The following is a 27,209-nucleotide window of genomic DNA, read 5'->3' as shown; positions in this document are numbered from 1 at the left end:
TGGGTGCAGGTGTGGACATGACACAGGTGTGGGTGCAGGTGTGGATGTGGATATAGGTGTGGACATGACACAGGTGTGGGTGCAGGTGTGGATGTGGATATAGGTGTGGGCATGGCGCAGGTGTGGACATGGGTGCAGGTGTGGACATGACACAGGTGTGGGTGCAGGTGTGGATGTGGATACAGGTGTGGACATGACACAGGTGTGGGTGCAGGTGTGGACATGGGTGCAGGTGTGGACATGGCGCAGGTGTGGGTGCAGGTGTGGATGTGGATACAGGTGTGGACATGGCGCAGGTGTGGACATGGGGGCAGCAGTCCTCTATGGGCACCAGGCCGACTGTGGAGGAGGAGGAGCTATGGTTAGAAGCGGGGTCGGGGGAGGGCAGCTAGAGGGGCAGGAGAAACGCCAGGAGGCTGTGCCTGTAGCAAGTGGGTCAGGAGGTCAAGAGATGGCCGGTCAGCAGTGCGAGGGCTGCGGAGAGCAGGGAAAGGCCGGTGGAACACAGTGACCTCGGGTGGGTGATGAGGGGAAAGGGACGGACTGCAGGACACCCCGTTAAACGTGAGTTTCCGATAAACACTGAATCATTGCTTAGCATAAGTTTATCCCAGATAGCGTGTGGGATATACTCATACGACAAAGTTATTCATTGTTTACCTGAAATTCAAATTTAACTGGGCGTGTCCTCCACTTTATCTGACAACCCTTGAAGGAAGGAAGAGGCTTCCAACTATCCGTGGGAACATTCACAAGTCCAGGATTGGGGCTGGAATCAAAATCTAGGGAATTTAAAGGATGAGGACGTCATGCAAACATTTTCCATTTGTTTTTGCTGAAGGTTGCCTTGGTTTCCAATCACACTCTAAGTTCTAAGAGTCTCATACGAAAGGAAGAGAAAACATACAGAACAGCTGCACAGGAGCTAGGGCCTCCCCCTCGTGGAGCAGAGCCATTCACAGGGCCGACAGGGCACGGACAGCCCCTGTGTTAACCTGGGGACTCACACCTGCTCCCTGAGGCTGGAGGGAAAAGACTGACGCCTGGAGTGGGTTGAATGGCAGCCCCGCAAAAGACACGTCCACATCCTAACCCCCAAACTGGGACTGGGACTTTATTTGGAAGAAGGGTCTTTGAGGATGTAATGAAGGATCTCGAGATGAGATCATCCTGGATCTTCCAGGCAGGCCCTAAAGCCAATGACACGTGTCTGTATAAGAGACAGAAAAGGTGAGACGCAGATACAGGGGATGCAGACACGGGCAGACAGAGGCAGAGACAGGGTGATGCAGCCACAGGCTCAGGGGCGCCTGGGCCACCGGAGGCCGGAAGAGGCAAGGAAGGGTGCCCCCCCCCCACACCCCAGAGCGTGCAGATGGAGCGTAGCCCTGCTGATGGCCTTGATTTAGGGCTTCTGCCTCCAGAACTACAAGCAAGTCAATTCCCATTGTTCTAAGCCACCCAGCATGTGGTCATTTGCTGCGGCAGCCCCAGGAGATGGACACAGGCCCATAGCTCCACCAGGCACAGGGACGGTCCACCAGCACGACCAAGGACAGCGGGGGCATGTGCAGCGTCATCGCCTGGCTCTCACGTCCCGCCAGGACCCCATGTGATGGGGGGTGTGGACCCACTGTGGTCCCCAGGCTCACTTCCCCTGCGCATCCCCCCACTTCACCAACCCGCCCGTCGGCGCGGCAGCAGCAATGGCTGCTGGGACCAGGCGCCTGCTGGGGTCGGACACTTAGGGTTTCTGGATGCGTCCCCTGCACCGTAACGCTCAGCACCCAGGGAAACGTACGACCAGAAAACCGCCCTCAAAACAAAACCTGATTCATTTAACATGAGGTACCGGCTTCCTTGGCTGTCTCTTTCGGGATGGTCGGCTTCCTCTTTTTTGTTCGTCTTCCTTTTTCCGAGGTGGTTGGCTTTTCTTGCCCGGAGCCACACGTTTTCAAGTGTCTCTGCATGTTATTCTGCCAGAGAAATGAGAGCACAGGGAAAGCCAGCATCACTGGGAATGGCGTGGAAAACCCACGGCTAAAGAGACGGGAAGCGGGGAGGAGCGCGCGCCTTGGGTAATCTTGTACAAAAAAGATGATTTTTTTTTTCTGTTGTGTTTTGGTCTAGCCGAAACCCAGCTTATTTTAAAATATTTTTAAAGTCATGGTCATCAATGAGAAGACCAAATTAATTTTCCTAGACTGCTTCTACTGAAGTGAGGCTTGAAAAATTCAATATATCCTCGATTTTATGAAAATCAATAATATGCCATGGGCATTTTACTGCCCTGCCAGCTTCCCTCCAGACCCACTATGCATGGACGTATTATTAAGACTGTACAACATTTGGAATTAAAAAGGCAGCTCAGAGCTTTCCTATCAAACTTAGTAACGATATATTTTTGTCTATGAACACTCAGGATGGTTTAAAATAAGTGAGAACACTTACACTAAGTCCACATGCTAAAGTAAGATACTGGCGGCATGTCATTAAATATGCTGATTATATAAAATGTGACCCCCTAATTTCCATTGAGACTTCAGAGTGGCGCTCAGGACTGTCCTGGTGCGTCAGGGTAAAGAGGAAGGATCCACATGTAAGGGGAGGGGGATGGTACTTAAATTTCTTCCATTTTATGCTTATCCATAGGGGTTGGCAAACTGCTTTTGAGCTACAACGGCAGACTTGAGTAGTTGGGGCAGAAACTGGTCTGTGAAGCTGAAAATATTTACTCTCTGGCCCTTTGCAGAAAAAAGTGTGCCAATCCCTGGTTTATAGGATGACGAAGTATATAAAACCAAGCCTTTTGGAGTCAAGGCTTCCTTTGTGAATATGATAAAAAGCAAGGCTCCTTCCCCAGCAAAGGGCATGTGTATCTCCATACACAGTCTCCCTACAACTTCACAAAGTTCATGGTTAGGAACTCCTGACACCAGTTTGGATGAGCAAACAAAACAAACAAAAACACATCCAGCCTTTAAAAAAATAAGTGGGGTAAGATTTTAGGTAAACATATGGACGTTTACGGCCCAGGGGGCAAAGTAATATAACAAACATCTGTGTCAGGGAAATGTTTCTCAAGAGAGGAGGTGCCCAGTATTCTGAATCCAGAGCAGGGGTCCTTACTGGGGAGGAGAGGGGTGGCCCTGTGACATTCTGGTATAGAGACACACTGGGACCACTGTGGGCTAAAGAATGGAAGTTTGTGAATCATATACTTTTTTTTTTTTTTTAATATTTCAGCTTACTTTTTTTTTTTTTTAAACTTTGGGTTTATTTTATTTATTTATTTATTTATTTATGGCTGTGTTGGGTCTTCGTTTCTGTGCGAGGGCTTTCTCTAGTTGTGGCAAGCGGGGGCCACTCTTCATCGCGGTGCGCGGGCTTCTCACTATCGCGGCCTCTCTTGTTGCGGAGCACAGGCTCCAGACGCGCAGGCTCAGTAGCTGTGGCTCACGGGCCTAGTTGCTCCGCGGCATGGGGGATCCTCCCAGACCAGGGCTCGAACCCATGTCCCCTGCATTGGCAGGCAGATTCTCAACCACTGTGCCACCAGGGAAGCCCGTGAATCATATACTTTTTAAAAATTAAATTGAATTTGAGTATCCAGATACACTTTCATTTATCTGTCTATTTTTAAACACAATTTTTAAAGAGCAGTTTTAGGTTCACAGCAAAATTGAGAGGGAGGTAGATTTTCTTCCCTACAAATCCTCTGTGGTCTGCCTATTCTTTCTTCCCCCAAACCCCAACCCCAAGCGACCGCTGGTCTTCTTATTGTCTCCACGGCTTTGCCTTTGCCACAGAGTTGAAATCATACAGTATGGAGCCTTTTCCGATTGGCTTCCTTCACTTAATGTGCATTTAAAGTTCCTCCATGTCTTTTTATTTTTTAAGATTTTTTTGATGTGGACCTTTTTTTTTTTTTTTTTGCTCTTTCTAAAATATTAATTTAAATGTTTATTTCCTCTTTTACATTTTGTATTATAAACTCATTTAAAGCCACAACTTTACAAATATCGACAAGCTAATTCTAAAATTCAAATGGAAGTGCAAAGGACTCGAATAGCTGTAGTTTTTGGCTGCATCCCGTTAGTTTGGACATGTGCCGTTCGTAAGTTTTAAATATAATTTTAATTCTATCCTTGATTTCTCCTTTAGTCTAATAATGTTATAAAAGAGTGATTTTAAAATATTCAGATTTGTATTGCTGATTTAAAAAAATTTTTTTGCAGTGGTCAAAAACATGATCTTGCAAGTTCAACTATTTTGGAAGCTAAAAAGAAATCTGAGGTTCTCTTTACGAACAATTTTTATAAAACTTCTTCCAATTCTTGAAATGTCCTGCCCCATAACTTTGAAAGTAAATATTAACTTAAGTTTCTACCATCTAATTGTTATATTTTGCCCATTGTGTATTGTGAGGCTAAGAATGAAAACCAAGTATTTAGTCAGTAGTTCTTTCTTTATGCCTGTGCCATCAAATCTTTTTTAGCGAGAAAAGAAATAGAAGTTTAATAGCTATTCTTAATGAAGAAATAGCTTCACTCCACTCGCTGTCATACAACATCTGAGAATTTTCAACAGGAAAATAACTGGCTGCTGTCATGTTCAGAAAGGGGAAATCTGAGGAGAATTGCACCATTTTCATTAATCTGGGACACTTATAATCCTTTACCCCACAAGCAGTTGCTGCAGTTCATTTTGTATTACTGCGTATACTATGAACTCCTAACACAGGAAGTTAATTCAAAGTATACTGTTGTCCTCCTAGACAAAGATAATGTACTGATAACAATGTCATTTCTTGTATTTACAAGTTCAGCAAAAGAGATGAAAGTGACACCCATTCCTCTTCTTGGGAATCACAAGTTGAATAGAAGTATTCAGCACTGGTCATGCTAGATCTTTAAAGAACTAGGCACACAAAAACCAGTAAGTAACCATAAGTCCATAAATAATCATTATTTCACTTAATTAAAGTATTCACTCTTTCTAGATAACATCTTCAAAATAGAAGTTTTTCTTTGATATTAAATGTTTTTGTTGTTGTTACCATCGTTTTGTTGGTTTCGGATTACCATTAACTTTTGTAACTTCTCTTAAAAATAAGAGTAACAGGGGCTTCCTGGTGGCGCAGTGGTTGAGAGTCTGCCTGCTAATGCAGGGGACACGGGTTCGAGCCCTGGTCTGGGAGGATCCCACATGCCACGGAGCAACGAGGCCCGTGAGCCACAACTACTGAGCCTGCATGTCTGGAGCCTGTGCTCCGCAACAGGAGAGGCCGCGACAGTGAGAGGCCCGCGCACCGCGATGAAGAGTGGCCCCTGCTCGCCACAAATAGAGAAAGCCCTTGCACAGAAACGAAGACCCAACACAGCCAAAAATTAATTAATTAATTAAAAAAAAAAAGAGTAACAATTTTCCAACTGTAATGACTAAACATTTATGCCATGCTAAATTATTACATTAAAAACCTGCTTTTTAAATTATATAAAAGGAATTAATAAGAAGTTCTCTATCTAAAAAAATGTTTTTAATTGAAAAAAATAAGAGTAACAACAAAAAAAGAGTGACAATGTTAGGGAACTAATAGATTTAATGATCCTCAAAGATATAACTCCAACCTTATGAATCCGGCGTCTTTGGGGCTAGCACAGAGCCTGGCACCTAGTAAGTCCTTCACAAATTTGTGTTAAATGAGCATATGTGGCACTGTCAAAATGATGCAGTTCCAGAAAAAGCACTCTGGTGCCATCCAAGACAAATCACATACTTGCTGCGTGGTTAAGATCCCTTGACTTATCTGGTCCTCTACCAAAGCTTTTCTCTCCATTCTTGGAAGCCCTTTCAATCCAATTCTAGTTCTCTGATGCTAACATTTTCTTTACAATCTACTAAAGAAGGAGGAGTCGGAAAGGGACAAGGGAGAGAAGGGAAAAAAAAAGAAAAGGAAGGTATATAGACCACAAAACTTCTCCACCTTCTCCATCTTACTGCTGTTTGCTCACAATGAGCCATCCAAGAGGTGGGTCAAAATTCACCAAAGTCCAGGAGGCTATGGTCCATACAGGTGTTCAATCAGGCGTCTCATTGTTGATGTGGACCATTTTTAAAGCCTTTATTGAATCTGTTACAATATTGCTTCTCTTTTATGTTTTGGTTTTTTGGCTGCGAGGCATGTGGGATCTTAGTTCCCCGACCAGGGATCGACCCCGCACCCCCCGCATTGGAAGGCAAAGTCCCAACCACTGGACTGCCAGGGAAGTCCCTCTCCATGTCTTTTCATGGCTTGCTGGCTTGTTTCTTTTTAGCGCTCAGTAATATTCCACTGTCTGGATGCACCACAGTTTGTTTATCCATCCACCTACTCAAGGAAGTCTTGGTTGTTTCCAAGTTTGGGCAATTATGAGTAAAGCTGCTATAAACACCTGTGTGTAGGTTTTTGTGTGGACATAAGCTTTCAACTCTTTTGGATAAATACCAAAGAGCACGACTGTGGAATTGTGTGGTATGAGTATGTTTAGTTTTGTAAGAAAGTTCCAAACTGTCTTCCAAACTGGCTGCACCATTTTACACTGCCACCAACAATGAAGAAGAATTTCTGTTGTTCCACCTCCTCGCTGGCGTTTGGTGTTGTCAGTATTCTGGATTTTGGCCATTCCAATAGGTGTGTCGTGGTATCTCATTGTTTTAATTTGCATTTCCCTGATGACATATGATGGGGAACAATTTTTCATATGCTTATTTGCCATCTGTATATCTTCTTTGGTGAGGTGTCAAAGTCCTTGGCCCATTTTTTAACAGGGTTGTTTTCTTATTGTTGAGTTTTAAGAGTTCTTTATATTCTGGATAAATCTTTTATCAGATGTGACTTTTGTAAATATTTTCTCCTAGTTTGTAGCTTATGTTCTCATTTTTCTGACATAGTCTTTCACAGAAGTTTTTAATTTTATTGAAGCCCAGCTTATCAGTTTTTTCTCTCATGGATCATGTCTTTGGTGTTTTATCTAAAAAGTCATCACCATACCAAGGTCATCTAGATTTTTTTCATATGGTATTTTCTAGGACTTTTATAGTTTTGTGTTTTACATTTAGGTCTGTGACCCAATTTTTTTTTTTTCTTATATCTTTATTGGAGTATAATTGCTTTATAATGTTGTGTCAGTTTCTGCTGTACAACAAAGTGAATCAGCTAAATGTATACATATAGCCCCATATCCCCTCCCTCCCACCCTCCCTATCCCACTCCTCTAGGTGGTCACAAAGCATCGAGCTGATCTCCCTGCGCTATGCAGCTGCTTCCCACTAGCCATCCATTTTACCTTTGGTAGTGTACATATGTCAATGTTACTCTCTCACTTCATCCCAGCTTCCTCTTCTCCCTGTGACCCATTCTGAGTTAGTTTTTGTGAAGGGTGTAAGGTCTGTATTTAGATTCTTTTTTTTTTGCACGTGGATGTCCAGTTGTTCCAGCATCATTTGTTGAAAAGATTATCTTTTTTCCATTGTCTTGCCTTTGCTCCTTCCTCAGAGATCAGATGACTGTATTTACGGATGTCTATTTCTGGGCTCTCTATTCTGTTCCATTGATCTGTTTGTCTGTTCTTGCAGCAATACTGCACTATCTCTCGATTACTGAAGCTTTATTTGAAGTCGGGTAGCATCAGTCCTCCAACTTTATTCTTCTCCTTCAATACTGTGTTGGCGATTCTGGGTCTTTTGTTCTCTCTGTAAACCTTAGAATCAGTCTGTCAATATCCACAAAATAACTTGCTGAGATTTTGATAGGAATTGCATTGAATCTATAGGTGACGTCTTAATGATATCGAGTTTTCTTGTCCATGAACGTGGAATATTTCTCCATTTAGTTTTTTGATTTCCTTCATCAGAGCATTCTTCATTTCTGTTACATTGTTGTTGATCTCTAGCACTTCTTTTTGGTTCTTTCTTTGGATTTCCAGCTCTGCTTACATTGCGTGCTGCCTACTTTTTCTGTTAGTGCTCTTAGCATGTGAATCATAGTTGTTTTAAGCTCCTGGCCTGATAACTCCATCATCCCCGCCATTCCTGATGCTTGCTCTGTCTCTTCAAATTGTGTTTTTTGCTGTTTGGCACGCCTTGGAATTTTTCTTTTTATTGGATAAAAGAAGCTGCCGTAAATAAGCCTTTAGTAATGTGGTGGTGTGGGGTGCATTCTCCAGCCTGTGTTGAGGGCTGGGCCTTTACGTGAGCCTGTGCCTCTGGGCTGTGGTTCCTCAGTGTCTTTTTTCTCCCCTCTTGGGTGGGACAGAATGTCTAGAATGGGGTGGAGTTGGGTATTTCCCTTCCCCAGGTCAGTTAGGCTCTGATAAAACCCCAGCAGATTAGGCACTGGTTAACTAGTCTACCCCCAGGACAGACCTTGTTAAGAAGAATGGTTCCTTTTCCACTCCCCTTGCAGGAAGCAGAAGGAGATTTTTTGTTTTTTTCTTAGATATTCGCCGTGGGAACCTTGTTAAACTCCTGGTGGTAAAGCTCACAATATTGTGGGGATCCCCCTATGACTGGATCCCCCTGCACCTTTCAACACTCAGAGTCGTCCGCACCGAGCCTCCAGCAATTCATCAATGACAGCTCTGGTTTTCCTACACCGGCACTGGCTTCCACAGCAGTTCCTGCTTCTAAGTCTCTGCTCAGGTAAGAGGGAACTCCCTGCATTCACCTGTGTCTCCAAGCTTGGGGGCAGCGGTTTGCCCTGTGGCCTCACCTCTTTTACTGATCCTAAAGAGTTGTTGATTTTTCACTCTGTTCAGCTTTTTACTTGCTAGGATGAAGTAGTGACTTCCAAGTTCCTTACACATGGAACCAGAAATGGGAAATCCCTTTCTTTTATTTTTTTTAAACAGCTTAATTGAGATATAATTCCCATACCATAAAATTCACCTGTTTAAAATGTATAATTCAAGGTTTTTAGTTCATTCACAGAATTGTGCAACTATCCACCACAATCAATTTTAGAACATTTCAGAAAGAAATCCTATACCGTAAACAGTCACTCTGCATTTCCCCTCCTTCCAGCTCCTGGCAACCACTCATCTACTTTCTGTCTCTATGAATTTGCCTGTTCTGGACATTTCATCAAGATGGATCATATAATACGTAGCCTTCTGTGTCTGGCTTTTTTCAAGGTTCACTCATGTTATATAGCACGTATCAGTGTTTCACATCTTTTCGTGGTTGAATAATATTCCAGTGTATGGGCCGGCCATGTTTTATCTGTTTGTTAGTTGATGGACATTTGGGTAGTTTCCACTTTTTGGCTATTATGAATAATGCTGCTGTGAACATCTGTGTACAAGTTTTTGTGTGGCCATATGTTTCAATTCTTTGGGATACGTGCCTAGGAGTGGAATTGCCGGGTCACATGGTAACTCTATGTTTAACTTTTTGAGGAACTGCCGGAATGTTTTACAAGGTGACTTCACCATTTAAAAATCCCACCAGCGATGTATAACAGGTTCAGTTTTCCCACATCTTTTATTATCTGCCTTCTTTGATCACAGCCATTCTAATGGCTCGTCCTAGGGGTATCTCACTGTGATTTTGATTTGCATTTCCTTAGCAACAAATGTTTTCATGTGCCTATCGGCCATCTGTATATCTTCTTTGGAGAAATGTCTACTTAGATCCTTTGCCTGTTTTTTTTTTTTGGTTTAAATTTATTTATTTATTTATTTATTTATTTATTTATTTATTTATTTATTTATTTATGGCTGTGTTGGGTCTTCGTTTTCTGTGCGAGGGCTTTCTCTAGTTGCAGCAAGTGGGGACCACTCTTCATCGCGGTGCGCGGGCCTCTCACTATCGCGGCCTCTCTTGTTGCGGAGCACAGGCTCCAGACGCGCAGGCTCAGCAGTTGTGGCTCATGGGCCTAGTTGCTCCGCAGCATGTGGGATCTTCCCAGACCAGGGCTCGAACCCGTGTCCCCTGCATTGGCAGACAGATTCTCAACCACTGCGCCACCAGGGAAGCCCCCTTTGCCTGTTTTTAATAGGGTATTTAACTTTTTATTATAGTGTTGTAAAAATTCTTTCTATATTCTAGATGCAAGTCCCAATGTGCTTTCTCAAATGGAAGGAAAAGTTTCAAAACTTCTGACTTTATGTTCTGAAGGATTCTATGAGGCTGACTTATTCTTTTCTCTGCTTTCTTGTTTCTCACACCAAAGGGCAGCTTCTTTACAATTTTAACTCAGTATGAATGACACTATTTTTGGAGCACTGCCACCGCTTCTGTTTGAAATTGTGAACTAATAGCATTAACACTCCAGAACTGTCCCACACAAAAAACACAACTACCCTACCATCTTCTTCTAAGAGAAAAGATAGTTTCTTCCATAAAAATAGTCAAGTTCAGATAATTTTAAACTTTTATAAAGTACACACATCATCTAGGGATCTAGCTAATCATCTGTGGTGGCTTTAAAATGTCCACAAATTTTTTGGCACGCTTTCTTTCAAAAGGGACTTTACCCCTCACCCCTTGAGAATGGGCTGAATTATATGATGCATTTCTAATGAACAGAAGCAGGGTCGTGTCACTTCTAAGATTAGGGGACACTGTGGCTTCCTCCTTGCTCTCTCTCGCTCTGGTCACGAGGACACTTGAGCAGCCCAACAGAGAGGTCCACGTAGTGAGGAACTGAAGCCTCCTGCCAACAGCCATGTTGAGCACGCCATCTTGGAAGCAGTGCCTCCGGCTCCAGTCAAGCCATCAAATGACTGCGGCCCCTGACAACGTCCAGACTGCAACTCACGAAGAGACCCAGAGGCTGAGCCACCCAGCTGAGCCACTCCCAACTTCCCGACCCACAGAAAATGAGAGATAACAAATCCTGGTTGTCTTAAGCCACTACGTCTCGAGGTAATCTGTTATGCAATAGATAACTAATACGACACCTAAAAAAATAAAATTGAAGAGTAAATGTATTTCTGAGCACAGTACCGAGAGCCCTATTCTAAGAATATCTACAAAACATATTAAAAATTGCATTCTCTCTGTGAAGTAGCCTAAATCTAATCCACAGGGACAATTTTTAAAATGTTACCCTAAAAGCAGGGGTTCTTTGTAGATTGTTTGGGAGTCTGAGAACTCCCTAAAGCCATTTGCAAGATTCTGTCTGCAGGAGTGTCTTTTTTCACGGAAGGGAAACCACATGTTTATAAGATTTTCAAGAGTTTTGTGACTCTAAAAAACTAATAACCACTTTCTTAAGGCATGACAGATGCTGTCTTAAATCCTGGCAAGTTTCTATAATCAGAATAAAACTGCCCAAGTGTGACACTGTGCCTGGGGACACAGGGATCTTTTCAAGGAGGATTTATTGGGACTTGAGTGAGCTTACCAAGCGGGAAAAGCCTTTGCCACACCTGGGGCATTTGTAAACAGTCGGGACGAAAGTTGTATCGTGGTATTTCTTGAAGTGCACGTTTAGAAGTTGCTGCTGTCGGAAACATCTATTGCAGGAGGGGCAGGCAAACGGCTTCTCTCCAGTGTGGGTACGTATGTGAACTGTCATATGACGTTCCTAGAAGGGAAGGAAAACAAATGGCTGAGCTACTGACAGGAATTTTTTAGCATCAGACGTTATTTATTGTATACCTTTTTTTTTTCCTCCCCAAAGATGTGTGCATTTTTAAGAAAAAACAAAGCAAACGCATTCTTGACACAGCACTACCGTGGAAGTAGCGCGGTCTGGCCTCTGGGAAACAAGCTTACACAGTCCCTGCCATCAGGTTACCAAGTTCTCACGATTAATCCCAGCTGGTCCCACAGTCCCAGGGGGGATGCAGTAGAACATACCTTGGGGAGTGAAACCGTAATCAATTTCCCCTCCAAAACAGCTTATGTATTTGCAGCCCTACTTCTATAGTTATTTGCCATGACCTGAGTTTACAAGGGCGGATGGAACCTGCAAACTTGAAAATCTATTGTCTGAAGGACATTAAGCATCTAAACATTGTCCTGGCTACTTCCTGATAGTGTTACAAATCTTCATATTGATTTAAAAGCATAGTGGGGGACTTCCCCGGTGGCACAGTGGTTAAGAATCCACCTGCCAACGCAGGGGACACGGGTTCGAGCCCTGGTCCGGGAGGATCCCACATGCCGCGGAGCAACTAAGCCCGTGAGCTACAGCTACTGAGCCTGCGCTCTAGAGCCCGAGAGTCACAACTACTGAGCCCATGTGCCACAACTACTGAAGCCCGCATGCCTAGAGCCCGTGCTCTACAACAAGAGAAGCCACCGCAATGAGAAGCCCACGCACTGCAACAAAGAGTAGCCCCCGCTCACTGCAACTAGAGAAAGCCCATGCGCAGCAATGAAGACCCAACGCAGCCAAAAATAAATAAATAAATAAATACATTTAATAAATTCCTTTTTTAAAAAAAAAAAAAGCATTTGGGTGAAAATAATTGTTCTTGGCAAAGAAATCGCCAAAAATTTTAACTAAGATTTATATGAGTAAATCATTTGGGACATCAGGACAAGAATATAGAGACAGCCAAGCGAAAGTACACATTTTATTGTTTTACTTAAAATGGCATGATTATTCAGATGGAATATACGACCACTTCTGCGTTACTATTAATGCCCTAACTGATGGTCTTCCTTGCAATCTTTCTCTCATGAACATACACCTCCCCGCCACACACCTTTCAGCTCATCCCTCTCTCCCAGGTAAGCATCACCTGGTCTCCTGCTGGGAGTCATGGTCTAACCCGGGAGGGCTGTTCTCCAGGACCAAAGTGGCTCAGTGCACCCAGCAGTGCTCTGGCCTCATCCCTGGCCTCCAGGTACCCCTGTCTGCTCTCTGCTCCCCAAATACCTGGGGCTCTATCCTCCCTGGAACCACCTCCCAAGTCTCATCCATCTTCCAGGAAGCTCTCTTAGTTCATTTAAACAAATTTGAGCCTGAGGCATCCGAACAGTCTAATGCTCAAAATCTACAAGAAAAACTCACTCTCCTTTATTCAAAGCATATACTATTTCCAGCCCACACTTTGAAACACAGTAAGAACTGACCTCCACCTTTGGTGACCAGTGGCAAAATATTCACAGTAGCACACAATGCTTCAAAACCGCTGTTCAGTTCTTCAACTTTTGGTCTTAGGACCCATTATACTCATAAAAAATCATGAACAACTCCAAGGAGCTTTTGTTTATGGGGATGATATCTATTAATATTGACTGTATTAGAAATCAATTGAGAAATTAAAAATATAAAAAATATTTAGCAATTCATTTAAAAATAACAACAAATCAACTATGTTAACATACTTCTGTAAATGTCTATTATCTATTTTTTTAAAACAAAAAAACTAATGTCTTGCCTCATATGTAAGATTGCATTATTTGGGACATACTTATATACAAAAGTATTTGTTGTTTACCTGAAATTCAAATTTAACTGGTCATTATCTATTTTTATTTCTAAGTCTGGCAACATTATTCAAAGGAAATAGCTTCTGCCTTCGGTCTGCAGGGGTGTGTTATTGTGGCTGAAATAGATGAAGAACATCTGCTCTCCCAGATATGTAGTTGGGAAAGGGAGCAGAATTTTTATAGTCTTTTTCAAATAATTGTGGATATTCTTCTCTATTACACCAAAATTCAACAAGTGGTAATTTCTTAAAAGTTGGTTAAAATGTGGGGCCTGAAACCACACCAATGAACTTTTTGTACTTTGTTACGTTAAAATGTGTTGATCTTTTTATACTTTGAATGGATCTTTTACCCATGCATGATTTTGTAAATAACAGATGGGTCATTTGGAAAACATCAGCTTACTGAGTTATAAAGAGCTTCTAGGTGTTGAATATATACTATAAAAAATGCTTTCTTAAAATCACTTCAATCTCATTTGCAAAGTCTTAAGTGTTAGAAAGCTGCCAGGTTCACACTGATGGATATAAGTTTTCCAAAATTCTAATTCTAATTTCCTCTTGAAAGTGGAAATTGCTTTCTTGGCAACCCATTTTCCTTGACACGGCAGGATCACTTCATTTGCTTTCAAGAGAACGTCTACCAAATACCCAATAATGGAATAAGCAGAGTTTGTCATCTGTTCTTTCAAGAAAAAATAGTGATTCATGAAAAAGTGGCTAGTTGAGCTGGCAACTCAAAAGTCCCACAGATGCCTCCTCCAGTTGACCGCCGTGCTTTGGAGGACAGCGGAGGTGCTTTATGCCAACTTTGTAGTTAATCGTGCAGACTATTAAAAAGAGCATTCAGGGTCAAGATGGAATAAAGTGAATATAACTTTCACTGCTTTGTCAAGGACATTCTCAAGTAAACTGCCCTTTCTTTTTGCTGCCAGTGCACGAAGAACAAGAACACAGCGGTCCTGCTTGGTGTGGCCGCACTGACTCACATTAAAGCAGCTCCACTGTTTTTGCACCATCAGTGCCAATGTCACCTAGTGAAAAGGGCAAATAACGTGTTGGCATTACAACTAGTTAATAACAGTGATTTTGATCTTATGATCCTGGTTGGTTTCAAGGACCTCTAGGGGTCTGTGAACCACACTTTAAGAACGGTTGCTTTCAACTCTGGGCTCCTCCCCAAAGTGCCTGAAACACAGTACCTGCTTGCAGGCGTAGCTGCAGTGTTCACACTTGAACCTCTTCTCGTTTTTGTGAGTTTTGTGGTGCTGAAGGAGAGCATGGCGCACGTGGAAGACAGCAGGACAGTAGTGGCACTTCATCTCTGCAGCTTTGTACGTATGCAGGTTGCGCAAATGGACACCTAAAAGAGTAACAGAGCATAACGTAGGAGAATAGGGTTACTTTCTGTGAGGCCGATTTCCCCCTACCCTCCAAATAGGGTTTCTCATCCTTGCTACTACAGGCAGACCTCGGAGATATTGCAGGTTCCGTTCCAGACCATCACAATAAAGCGAATAAAGCGAATCACATGGACTTCCTTGTTTCCCACTGTGTATAAAATTTATGTTTATGCCATACTGTAGTCTATTAAGTGTGCAGTAGCACTATGTCTAAAAAACAATGTACATACTTTAAAAATACTGCTAAAAAATGCTAATCGTCATCTGAGCCTTCAGCAAGTGATAATCTTTTTGCTGGTGGAGGGTTTGAAATAATGCAAGATTTACCAAATGTGACACAGAGACAAGAAGTGAGCAAATGCTGTTGGGAAAATGGTGCCCATAGACTTGCCTGATGCAGGGTTGCCACAAACCTTCGATCTGTAAAAAACGCGGTATCTGAGAAGCACGAGAAAGCAAAGTGCAATAAAACGAGGTCCGCCTGTGTTAACACTTGAGGCTGGCTAACGCCTTCCTGGGGGGTGTCCTGTGCGCTGCAGGATGTTCTGCAGCATCTCTGCCTCTACCCTCTAGTGCCAGTACCATCCCTTCCTCCCCACTTGTGACAACCAAAGTGCCTCCAGACATTGCCAAATGTCTCCTGGGAGGTAAAATCACTCTCAGCTAAAAAACTGCTGCTCTAAATGCACGGCGCACTGACATCTCATTTTAATATTGCCACCGCAATGAGAAGACCCCATGCAGCCATAAATAAATAAATAAATAAATAAATAAAACCAAAAAACAAAGCACTTGGAGAACCTTACGGTGTGGGTGGAATTTTAGGATAATGTTAAGATGGTTTTGGGGCTTCCCTGGTGGCGCAGTGGTTGAGAATCCGCCTGCTAATGCAGGGGACACGGGTTCGAGCCCTGGCCTGGGAAGATCCCACATGCCGCGGAGCAACTGGGCCCGTGAGCCACAACTGCTGAGCCTGCGCGTCTGGAGCCTGTGCTCCGCAACAAGAGAGGCCGTGATAGTGAGAGGCCCGCGCACCGCGATGAAGAGTGGCCCCCGCTTGCCACAACTAGAGAAAGCCCTCGCACAGAAAACGAAGACCCGACACAGCCATAAATAAATAAATAAATAAAAATTAAAAAAAAAAAAAGATGGTTTTACATAACAAAGATATAACTTCTGTATTTTGGCTTAAAATAAAAGCCCCGACGTTCTGTTAAGAGGCCAGTGCTCTGTTTTCTCCTATATCGTAATTGAGAGGCACGCTCTAGGATAATTTCTGCTCAACTGAGTCTAAAGCGTGGTGACTTTGTGATCCTTTGTGTAAGACGTCTCTGCAGGGCAGAGGTACACACCTCATATGTGCCGACTCGGTCATTTAAAGAGCTTGGTGTCTCATATAGTGACAGGAAGGGAGACTTAGCTTGCGTACAAAGCATCTTATACGGTATACGGAGGTATAGGGAGTGCGCCACCGGCTTGGATGGGACATAACCTGTATTTCTTTGCCGTGGTGTCGAAAATGTCCTTTCTTGGCAACTGACTCAAGACTCTTGTGCCCTACAGGGTCTCACTGGGCTGTGTTTTGCAACTGACAAAGGATTTGGATGCAAAGTTGTTAAGACTTCACTAAACACCTTTACCCTTTCAGAAATGTTTGCAAATGTTTGTGCCTCTCATCCCCAGAATTTCTCTGGGCAAACCAGGGACTCTATTTCTGCCGACATATTCTGAGTGTCACAGTGTCATGTGTTTTAGAAAGAAGAAAATGAGAGACCAGGAACCCTGAAACAAAGGAGAGGGGCTGGTTCACTCACCGTCACCTCCACCACCGCCCACGGCTAAGTAGGGCCGGTTTCCCCTGCAGGCGGGATACAATCCCAGCTCCCAATCTGGCACTCGGAGCTGCTCAAGGTGCCTCGTATTGTTAGGAGGGTTTACCTTGTCACAATACGGATCTCACGTCACATGAAGCGGGCTCTTTTACTGAAGCAAGTTCCTTATGGGAAGAACCATGTCTTGCTTCTTGCCTTTGCACCCTCGGTTCCCAGAATTGTTTAGGGTCACAACAAGGGTTTAAGAAAAATTTGCTGAGTGTCACAGGAGAGATCATTTAATAGAGTCAGAACCTGCCATCAGGCCACCTCCTGGCACCTGGTCACGAGACTCTGGGGCAGTTCGCTTTTTGTCCCTTATCCGCTTTGTCATCTGTAAAAACAGGCCCAATATGGAATAAAATAATACCCGGGGAAGCCCTTTATGAGCTCAAATGCCCGTGAGAGCTCATCTGTGTACCTGGACCGGGCCTGGGCCAGACTCTGAAACTGCACTTATGCTATCTAGCCACAAGATGGCACCACAGGACGTCCGGAAAAAAAAAAAAACGACAACCCAGGAGCAGCTCCTGAATCCCGCTGCCTCCCTGGAATCAGGCCCAGGGCTCCGCAGGCTTCCCGAAGAGCCGGCCCACGGGGCAGCTAAAAGAAGTTCTCTATGCCAGACACTCACGCAGGTCACTCTTCCTTGCAATGACGGTGGCACAATGCGGGCACTGGTACTTGGGGACGTTCTCGGTGTGCTTCTGCAGGATGTGAATCTTCATGGTCCCACTCTGGGTGAAGCGCGCGTGGCAGATGTGGCATTCGTAGGGCCTCTCACCTGGGACACGGATGACAACAATGACCCTCCGCCGAGGGGCTTCACCCCGAAACCCCTGGTGCTCCCCAAAGGACACCTGGAGCTGAAAGCCTTTCTTTCCCCCCCAGGACTCCCTTTGCAACTCCTTTCTCATATGTTTAACTCCCAACTAGGGCCAGGTTCCTAAATCAAGCCCGGACAACGTGCTGTCCAGCTGTGTGGACAGCAGTCCAGATGGGCGACTCTCCTAACATCTGGCGGCTACTCACAGCTCAAGACCCACACCTAGTTCCTACCCTTGGTGTAAAGAACCCAGAAGCACACATATCATAGCCCTTATACAACAAAATATAAAGAGAGTGCTTTACGAAATCAGTACACCTTGTTTTTTGTTTTGCCTTAAAGTTGAAGGATGAATTAAGGCGCCGACTTTTAAAACACTGGAAAACCCATGGGAGCAAATAGTTGACGGTGTTTACTCTTCACAGTGGGGTCACCACGGGGTATTTACGTGCTGTGTTTATGTGTTGAATTATGCTCCCTTAACGCTAAATAAAGGCAAAGGCAACATCCCTGTGTCAGAACTTCGCTTTGACGTTCAAACTTTAATTCTGCACTGAAGATAACTTTGACAAGGTCACTTGTAAGAAGGAAACTACGCTTTACTTATTTGGCCTTAAGAGTGAGAAACTTTTACCGGAATGCGTCCTCATGTGCCGTTTCAGCTTGTAGGGGTCTTTGCCGGCGTAGCTACAGAGACAGCACTGAAACGGGCGTTCGCCCGTGTGTGAACGGATGTGGCGCTTCAATTTACTTGCCTGATAAACAAATGAAAGATATTTATTGCAATAGAAACTTCCAACTTGTGGAGTCTTCAATAAACCAGTGTTATAAGAGATATCTAAACGAGTCCGATTTTAACAGCAGAGCCTATCTCACAGCCTGAAGAAAACATGCTAAAGCCACTGCTTTTTCTTTTCCGTGGTGCATGAGGTACTGCATTTGACGTGTGTGCATAAGACCCTGGGGCGATAATGAGCGGAGCTTCAGGAGACTCTCACCTTCAGCTTCACTTTACAAAGGAAAACGGAAATCGAGCTGCTCCGTGGTATCCACAATTTTATTTTCATTTCTAAGGCAACGGCCTCTCAATAGCTGCAAAGTTTAGATCATGCTGCAGGAGTGCAGAGGCCAGAAAATGTTTTGCTTGCATAAATAGAGAAACTTGAAAACATGAGCTCTTGAATGGACCGACATCTGTCGGAGGCACTTCACAGTTCCAACTTCTGTGGACTCTAAACGGCCCAGGGATGTTACAACACCTTCCTTGCCATTAAGAATAGATTCTACGCGGGGACTTCCCTCGTGGCGCAGGGGTTAAGAATCTGCCTGCTAATGCAGGGGACACGGGTCTGAGCCCTGGTCCGGGAAGATCCCACATGCCACGGAGCAACTAAGCCCGTGCGCCACAACTACTGAGCCTGCGCTCTAGAGCCCGCGAGCCACAACTACTGAGCCCGTGTGCCGCAACTACTGAAGCCTGCACGCCTAGAGCCCATGCTCCGCAACAAGGGAAGCCACCGCAATGAGAAGCCCGCGCACCGCAACGAAGAGTAAGCCCCAGCTCGCGGCAACTAGAGAAAGTCCAGCACAGCAACGCAATGCAATGCAGCCAAAAATAAACAAATAAATAAATTTATATATATATAAAAAAGAATAGATTCTACGCGGTAGCAGTTTGTAAGAACTTTTAAGTAGAAGAAAATACATTCAAATTTGATTAATTACATATCGTAGGCAATTAGTTAAAAGGCAAACATGCCCATTTTATCATGTTTTTGGCCTATTGTATTAACCTTCTAGGACTGTTCTTATTCTGTATTCACTTACTTCAGGCTCTTTTCTACCTTTAGCAGAAACAGAGGTAATGAACCATGCTTGGGCTACAGACATGGGAAAACCCTCAGCGGCCTGTCTGTGATCTTAGGAAGGCTCCACTTGGCCTGGTTCCCTAACGTGCGGCAAGTACCCAGAAGCCTAAAGAACATTCAAGAACAAAGGAAGACTCGGAACGGAAAACAAGATCCAAACCAAAAAATTTAGCTTAGATTTTTAGAAGAAAAAAAGATATCTTTGAGTGTATCAGAAAGCAAAACAAAAGGAATGTTTAAAATTGTAGCATGAGAGGTTTGGTAAGCTGAGTGGTGTGAAGGATCAAAGAAGGCTGTGTGTAAACCTTCTCTGGACGGCTTTGAAAGGTAGGAGGGGGAGGGAGGGGAGTTCAGAAGTTGGTGTACTCTGCACCCCAGCTTCACACATTCCTGCTGGCACATGTGTAAAGGGGTGGCGTCAGGGTGGGGGGCTTTGGCTACTCCCCCTTGGAGCAGACCAGCATGCCAGGACTTGGAAAATGCAAAAAACAGGGTGATGGCAGAAGCAGGGGGTCCATATGTCGAGGTCGACCCTGGAGAAGGGTCTCAGCGAACGTGGGAAATTTGTGCTGAGAACTGGCGGGACACCAACCAAAAGTCTATTCTAGGCTTAGGATTCTCAGGTGGCTTTGCTCTTTGAAACCCTCATTTTGTGTTTTCACAGTACAGTTTCAACCTTTAACTCAGATGACAAATAATTTTTAAAAATAGTAATAGCAAAAAAAAAAAAAAATTTTTTTTTTGGAATCAAATTCTGCCCTGTCTGTGAAATTTCCTAGTTGATGAAACACAGTTTCATCACTACTGTATTTAAACGTTAGCCATCCCCTTTAACTCAGTTCAATTCAAGTGTATCGTCCTTTCCCAATGGGGCTCAAAATCAGGACCCAGCATGCGCTCTGCTAGACAGTGGAGTTCTTAAAGATTAATTGTACAAAAGTGACACTCAAAAGTAAATATACTGTGCTGTTGTTTCACTGAGGGTGTGCTAAATCTGCTGGAAGGTATAAATAAACCGATCTAGTTGAAATGAACATGACTTATAACTGAAGGTTTAAAAAGTTGGCCTCTGTCATTAAGAGTGGAAATGGCCATGTTTAAATCTTTAAGCACATTGCTTTGTATCGAGTCAAGTGCCATTGAGGAAAGCTCAAAAATCTCAGCAAAAATTCAGATTGGATCTCTGTTCTGTTAGAGCAAATACACTTTGGTTTTGTGGAATGAGTCCTACAAAGAATGCAAGGTAGAACTTTTTAACAAATACGAGAATTATTTCTCAAGGACCACAGATTATTTGTAATTTGTACAGCTCTACATACTGCTTTCACTAGTCGGTAATCAAAGAAAAAAAGAAATCACATTTTAAAAATTAAATTTAGGAAACAGAATGAGTATTATTTCCTGCAGAGATGTTACAAGAGATTCTACTAGTAGTTTGACTTACATGGCTTTTACAGCAGCTTCTTAATACGAAACTATGAAACTTTAAGAGTGAACTTACCTCTACGCTAGCATACTTGCACATGGAACATTTAAAGGGCTTCTCGTGAGTGTGTTTATAACGTCTGTGTCGGACAAGTTCTCCACTGGTGACAAAAGCCATGTCACAATCACCACACTTGTAGGGCCTGGTTCCTGTAAAATCACATAGTTTATTCTTTTAAGCAAGATTTAACCACAATTTTCCTAGGGAATCATAACTTATAAATGACACTCAGTCTCAAAATGCTTTAAAAATTAAGAGGCTCTTTAGGGCTTCCCTGGTGGCGCAGTGGTTGAGAATCTGCCTGCTAATGCAGGGGACACGGGTTCGAGCCCTGGTCTGGGAAGATCCCACATGCCACGGAGCAGCTGGACCCGTGAGCCACAACTACTGAGCCTGCGCGTCTGGAGCCTGTGCCCCGCAACGGGAGGGGCCGCGATAGTGAAAAGGCCCGCGCACCGCAATGAAGAGCGGTCCCCGCACCGCGATGAAGAGTGGCCCCCGCTTGCCGCAACTAGAGAAAGCCCTCGCACGAACTGAAGACCCAAACACAAACAAAAATAAATAAATAAATAATAAAGTAGCTATTAAAAAAAAAAAAATCATCCCCTAAAAAAAAAAAAAAAAATTAAGAGGCTCTTTAAACCACAAATGCCCCGGAAAGATATGAGAAAAATCTTTGCAACATCCAACGTTTTTAACTAAAATTGAAGAAAAGAGACAAAACTAAAGTCTAAAAAAATGCATTATTTTAATATACAAACACATGGATTTGCATTCTTACCTAAGCCTCAACACACATCATTCAAGGGAAACATCCTTCTCAGCTGTTTACCTGTGTGGGTGTTGATATGATTCCGAAGGAGAGTAACAGTACGGAAAGCTTTCAGGCAAAGGTGACACATATGGGGCTTTTCATTGGTGTGAGTTTTCATATGACGAGTCAAACTCGAAATTCTAGAAGAGGTGAACATGCAGATGTCACAGTGGAAGGTTCGTTTTACTTCTGCAGGAGGGAGAGACAACATTTATGTATTTGTAAAAACCTTTCTTTAGGTGTTCAAGTTCCACTTAAATACAAAGTAACTACACACATCCTTTTCTCACCTAATGTGGTAACCGAACAAGGTGCTCCATGCAAATGGTAAGCAAAAGAGAGCTGGGTGGCTCTACTAATAGACAAAACAGACTTTGGCAAAAATTGTTCCAAGAGACAAATAAGAACATAATGCAATGATAAAAGAGTCAAACCATCATGAAGATATAACAATTATAAATACACGTGAACCTAATAACAGATCCCCAAAATACTTGAAGCAAAAACTGAAAGAATTGAAAGTAGGAAGAGATGCTTCAATAACAGTTGGAGACTTCAATGCCCCACTTTCAACAATGAAGAGAACTAGACAGAATATCATCAAGGAAACAGAAGACTTAAACAACATTATAAACCAACTGGACAGAAGAAACAGCTACCGAACACTCCACTCAACAACAGCGGAACGTACATTCTTCTCAGGTACACAGGGCACCTTCTTCAGGAAAGACCATATGGTAAATCAGAAAACAAGCGTCAATTAATTTTAAAAGACAGAAATAATTTGCTCTCTGACCATTATGGAATGAAGTCAGAAATCAATAAAAGAAGGAAATTTGGAAAATTCACAAATATATAGAAGTTAAACAACACACTCCTAAAGGACCAATGGGTCAAAGAAGAAATCACAAAGAATCTGTAAAATACTTTGAGATGAATAAAAGTGAAAACATGGCACACAGGATATGCCAAACAAGCTTACAGGATATAGCTAAAGTGCTCAGAAGGAAACTTTTAATTGTAAACACTTACATTAAAAAAGAAAAAATATTTCAGATCAATAACCTAACTTTACATCTTAAGGAACTAGAAAAATAAGAGAAGTCTAAACCCAAAGCTAGCAGAAGGAAGAAATAATAAGGATTAGAGTGAAGATAAATGAGATAGAAAATAAGAAAACAGCAGAGAGGACCAATGAAACTGAAAGTTGGTTCTTTTAAAAGATCAACATTGACACTTTCTCTAGACTGGTAACCAAAAAAAAAGATAAGTCAAATAACTAAAATCAGGAGCAAAGTGTACTACTATTTCTGTACTACCAACCGTACAGAAGTAAAAAGGACTATAATACACAAATGTGTGCCAATAAACTAGAAAACCTAGACAAAATGGAAAATTCCTAGAAACACACAAACTACCAAAACTGACTCAAGAAGAAATAGAAAATCCTAATAGCCCTACAATCAATAAAGAGATTGAGTCATTAATCAAAAAACGTTCAATAAAGAACCCCCCAGAGCCAGATGGCATCATTGGAGAACACTACCAGACTTAAAGAATTAACATCAATCTAAAACTCTTAAAAAACATCTAAACTCAAAACTCTAACATCTAAAACTCGTAAAAAAAAAAAAAAAAAAAGGAGAAGAGTAGGAAACACTTCCCAACTCATTTCATGAGGCCAGTATTACTCTGATACTGAAAAAAAAGACACCAAAACAAAACTATAGACCAATATCCCTTATGAATACCGATGCAAAAATTTTCAACATACTAGCAAACCAAATCCAGTAGCATATTTAAAAGATTGTGCACCTTGGCCACGTGGAATTTATCACAGTAATGGAAGAGAGGTTGAACAGATGGAAATCAATCAATGTAATACACCAAACTGACAAAAGAAAGGGAGAAAAAAACCTACATGATCATCTCAATAGGTACAGAAAAAGCACTTCACAAATTCCAACACCCTTTCACGATGAAACACTCAACAAACTTGGAATAGAAGGTTTTGGGGTTGAGTTGTGTTCCCCGAAAAGATAGGTTGCAGTCCTAATGGCAAATATCTATGAATGTGACCCTGCTTGCACATAGGGTCTTTGAAGACAATTTCAGATGATCATACTGGACTAGGACGGGTCCTGATCCAATATGACTGGTATCCTTATAAGAAGAGAACAGAGACACACGGAGAACTTTATGTGACAACAGAGGCAGAGACTTGGAGGGATGCATCTACAAGCCAAGGATGCCGTAGCTGCTGCATCACCAGAAGCTAAGAGAAGGGCATGGAACATACTCTCTTTTAGAGCCTTCCAACAGAGCATGGCTGTATCAACAGTCTGATTTCAGACTTCCAGCTTCCAGAACTGTGACAGAATACGGTTATGTTGTTTTACACCACCCAGTTTGTGGCATTTTGTTATGGCAGCCCTGGGAAGCTAATACAGGCACCAATTTAAAAATGGGCAAAGGATTTGAATAGACATTTTCGAAGAAGACACACCAACAGCCAATAACACATGAAAAGATACTCAGCATCATTAGTCATTAGGGAAATGCAAATGAAAACCATAACGGGATACCCCTTCACACTCACTAGGACGGCTGTAATTTTTTAAAATGGAAAATAGTGAGAATGTGGAGAAAGTGGAACCCTCCTACACTGCTGGTGGGAATGTAAATTGGTGCAGCTGCAGCTCCTCAAATAGTGAAACATAGAGTATCCAGCAATTCCACTCCTAGGTATACACCCAAAAGAACTGAAAACAGGTGTGCAAACAAAAACTTGTCCATGAATATTCATAGCAGCACCATGGACAATAGCTAAAAGGTAAAAACAGCCTAAATGTGGATCAACAGATCACTGGATAAACAGAATATGGTGTGTATCCATACAAAGGAATGTTATTCAGGGGTGAAGGAATGAAGTACCGACACATGCTACGACGTGGATGAGCCTTGAAAACGTTATGGTAAGTGAAGGAATCCAGACACAAAAGGCCACGTGTTACCTGGGTATGATTCCATTTAAATGAAATGCCCAGAAGTGACTGTTTAATGGGTACACTTTTCTTTTTAGGGTGATAAAAATATTCTGGAATTAGACAGTGGTGACACTTGCACAGAATTGTGAATATACTAAAAACCTGAAAATGAGCTAGGAGCTGGGAATTTGGGGGTACAATCTCTTTATTTAAATATATGAGAAACTAATATATAGCAAAGGTTACGAATGCAACCAGCTACTGAAGCCAGAGGCAATCAGCCTAAATGAATAACGTTCACCACACGTAAGAAGAAGGGATCGTGGTGGCAGCGTGGCTTTCTAAACTGAGTCTCTTTCTGACCCCGACTAGCTGTTGCTAGAAGGAGGAAACAGCCGAGGGTGGCCAGATATGACTTTTTATAAATGAGCTAAAAGTTGAGACTTCAAGGGTGAACTCTCTTGATTTAAATAAGGGAGAAACTAATACTTTTTAAAAAGCTGAACAAATAATTTTCGAGGGTCAGGGTCATCCTCTTTCCTGGCCTCACCTAAACATCCCCTCCCCTTAAAGGGCACCTCTGCTGCCGTCTGGGCATCACTCCTTCCTTCTCCAGGGCCTGAAGCACTTGCTCTGGTCTCCGTCAGACACCCCCTAACCCCCCGGGGCTGCAAACTAGGGAGCAGATGGGGCCCAAACTTCTATTTATGTGCACGGCCCTTTTCGGGAGCCTCTGTACTATGCTTTCAAAACATTTGCACACAAGATGCAAAAACTCTTTTGGATTTGATTCACAATACAGAATGTTAGTTCAAAATTTCTCCCATTTCCTGACATTCTGAAAGGGACTAAGGCAACCACTTCAAACTTCAACGGCCATCCCCTTCCCCTAAAGAGAATCAGTAGCCCTGTTGTTTGAAGAGTCTCTTACAAATGAACTGGCCTACCCTTTGTCTTCTTTCGACTTTTTGTAGCGTTGGCTTTTTCAACATGTGCTTGACCCAGCGCAGGTTTCTCAGTATTTAAGGTTGAAATTGTCAGAACAATTTCATCTCCTGGTCTCGCTTCCACAAGAAAAAACTGCCCTTCTGTTTCTTCACTGAATCCACCTTCAACCAGCAGCTGTTCCTCTTCCTGACGTTTCTCAAGCTAATACACAAAAACAAGTATTCAAACAAGTACAATACTATGAATTACAGCCTGATTCACCTCTTTGCTTTGATGAAACTATAGAATCCATAGAGAAAAACACACATTAAAGAAGCACAGAAGATTGTCCATTGCAACCAAAATGCTTAAACTGTAATTACTAAGCATCAAGGGTTTCGGTGGTGAAACAGAATACAACTTGAAAACTCGACGCATCTCATCGTATTCTAATGAGTGTAACTTTTTAAACTCTTAAAAAACAACACGAGGTCTCCCAAGATTTTCCTGAGAAATATTTTTACTGTATTTAATTTTAAATGGCCAATTTTAAACTGCTTGTCCATACATAATACTGCATGAAGGGCAACTCTAAAAAATAGTTTTCTGGCTTCCTCCCCTGTCCCACATTTTATTAAAACCAGTCGTACCTTTACAGATCCAGAGCTTTCTGCCAGGCTCACTGCACACTTACTGTCTTCACTGGCCCCGGTCACATTCTCCTCCAGAACATGAAACTGCATCACCTCCACCTCCTGCAGCGGGTACATCTCCTCCTGGATGCTAATGGTGACACACTGGTGCAGGCTCTGCTGGGACCCCTCCCCAAGCCGCACCAGTGACTGCAGCCCACTACCAACCTGCTGCACCACCACCGGCACCTCTCCCTGGTGCTGTGGTGCCAGGTCCTGCAGCTCCGCATCTTCGGAGGTCAAGTGCGCCGTCTGCAGGGTCAGAATGTGCTTCTCGTCCTCCTCCGGGATGGCCAGCACCAGCTCCAGCTTGCCCCCCGGGATCTTGGCCTGGAGGGCCCCGTGGGTGCTCTCGGCCTCTAACTCTTCAGAGCTTGGGTGTTCCCTCACTCTGCACACCCCGTCTTCTCCCTCCTCCAGGGCTTTTTCTGTTATCAACACTCCTTCTTTGATTTTGGTGAACTGCTCCGGAGGGACAGAGATCTCGGTCCCTGCCATTGTGACTTGGTCTGTCAGAGAAAGAAGCAAGCCGTGTGGGCACAGTGGGTTCGGCCTAGCAGGCTTTGGGGCTGATCAAGGCCTGACAAGTTTCCAGCCCCAAAAGGCTTTGGGGCTCACACGGCTCAGAACTAAGTTAACTCAGCCTAGGCCTAGAAGGGGCTGGACTAAGTAGGATTGAGGCTAAAGCAGGTGTTTGTCCAGAAGATTCTAGAACCAACAGATTTGGGCCTGGGCAGGCTTTCAACAAATGCACATTCCAGGCCTGGAACGCTTGACCCTGGGCAGGCTTCTAGCAAATGCGCATTCTAGGCCTAGAAGGGAGGCCTGGACAAGCTTCCCACCAGGGCACAATTCCAGATTCGGCACCCTTTCAGCCACGCAGCCTTGGCCCTGCAGACCTCAGG

At 43.2% G+C, this 27,209-nt stretch overlaps 1 protein-coding gene and 1 pseudogene across 2 annotated transcripts in view; both read right to left on the bottom strand.

Moving 5' to 3' along the window:
- The window catches only part of LOC309612973 (transcriptional repressor CTCFL-like), a 42,978-nt gene extending 21,065 nt beyond the window's left edge, over positions 1–21,913 (bottom strand). The window contains exons 1-7 of the mRNA XM_082359344.1: positions 21,717–21,913; positions 20,900–21,033; positions 18,165–18,285; positions 17,339–17,488; positions 14,633–14,793; positions 11,390–11,572; positions 1,853–1,976 (exon numbers count right to left, since the gene is read on the bottom strand). Of these exons, the coding sequence (XP_082215470.1) occupies positions 1,853–1,976; positions 11,390–11,572; positions 14,633–14,793; positions 17,339–17,488; positions 18,165–18,285; positions 20,900–21,033; positions 21,717–21,909 (1,066 nt within the window). The 5' untranslated portion in view covers positions 21,910–21,913. The remainder of the gene's footprint in view (positions 1–1,852; positions 1,977–11,389; positions 11,573–14,632; positions 14,794–17,338; positions 17,489–18,164; positions 18,286–20,899; positions 21,034–21,716) is intronic.
- Positions 21,914–26,061: 4,148 nt separating this feature from the next.
- LOC309612964 (transcriptional repressor CTCFL pseudogene) lies at positions 26,062–27,209 on the bottom strand (annotated as a pseudogene). The gene has a single exon. The product of its transcript is annotated as a transcriptional repressor CTCFL pseudogene (transcript).

The sequence above is a fragment of the Balaenoptera borealis genome (assembly GCF_965194805.1).
Source record: "Balaenoptera borealis genome assembly, chromosome: 16".
NCBI classification, from domain to species: Eukaryota; Metazoa; Chordata; class Mammalia; order Artiodactyla; family Balaenopteridae; genus Balaenoptera; species Balaenoptera borealis.
This window is presented reverse-complemented; position numbering and strand designations above follow the sequence as displayed.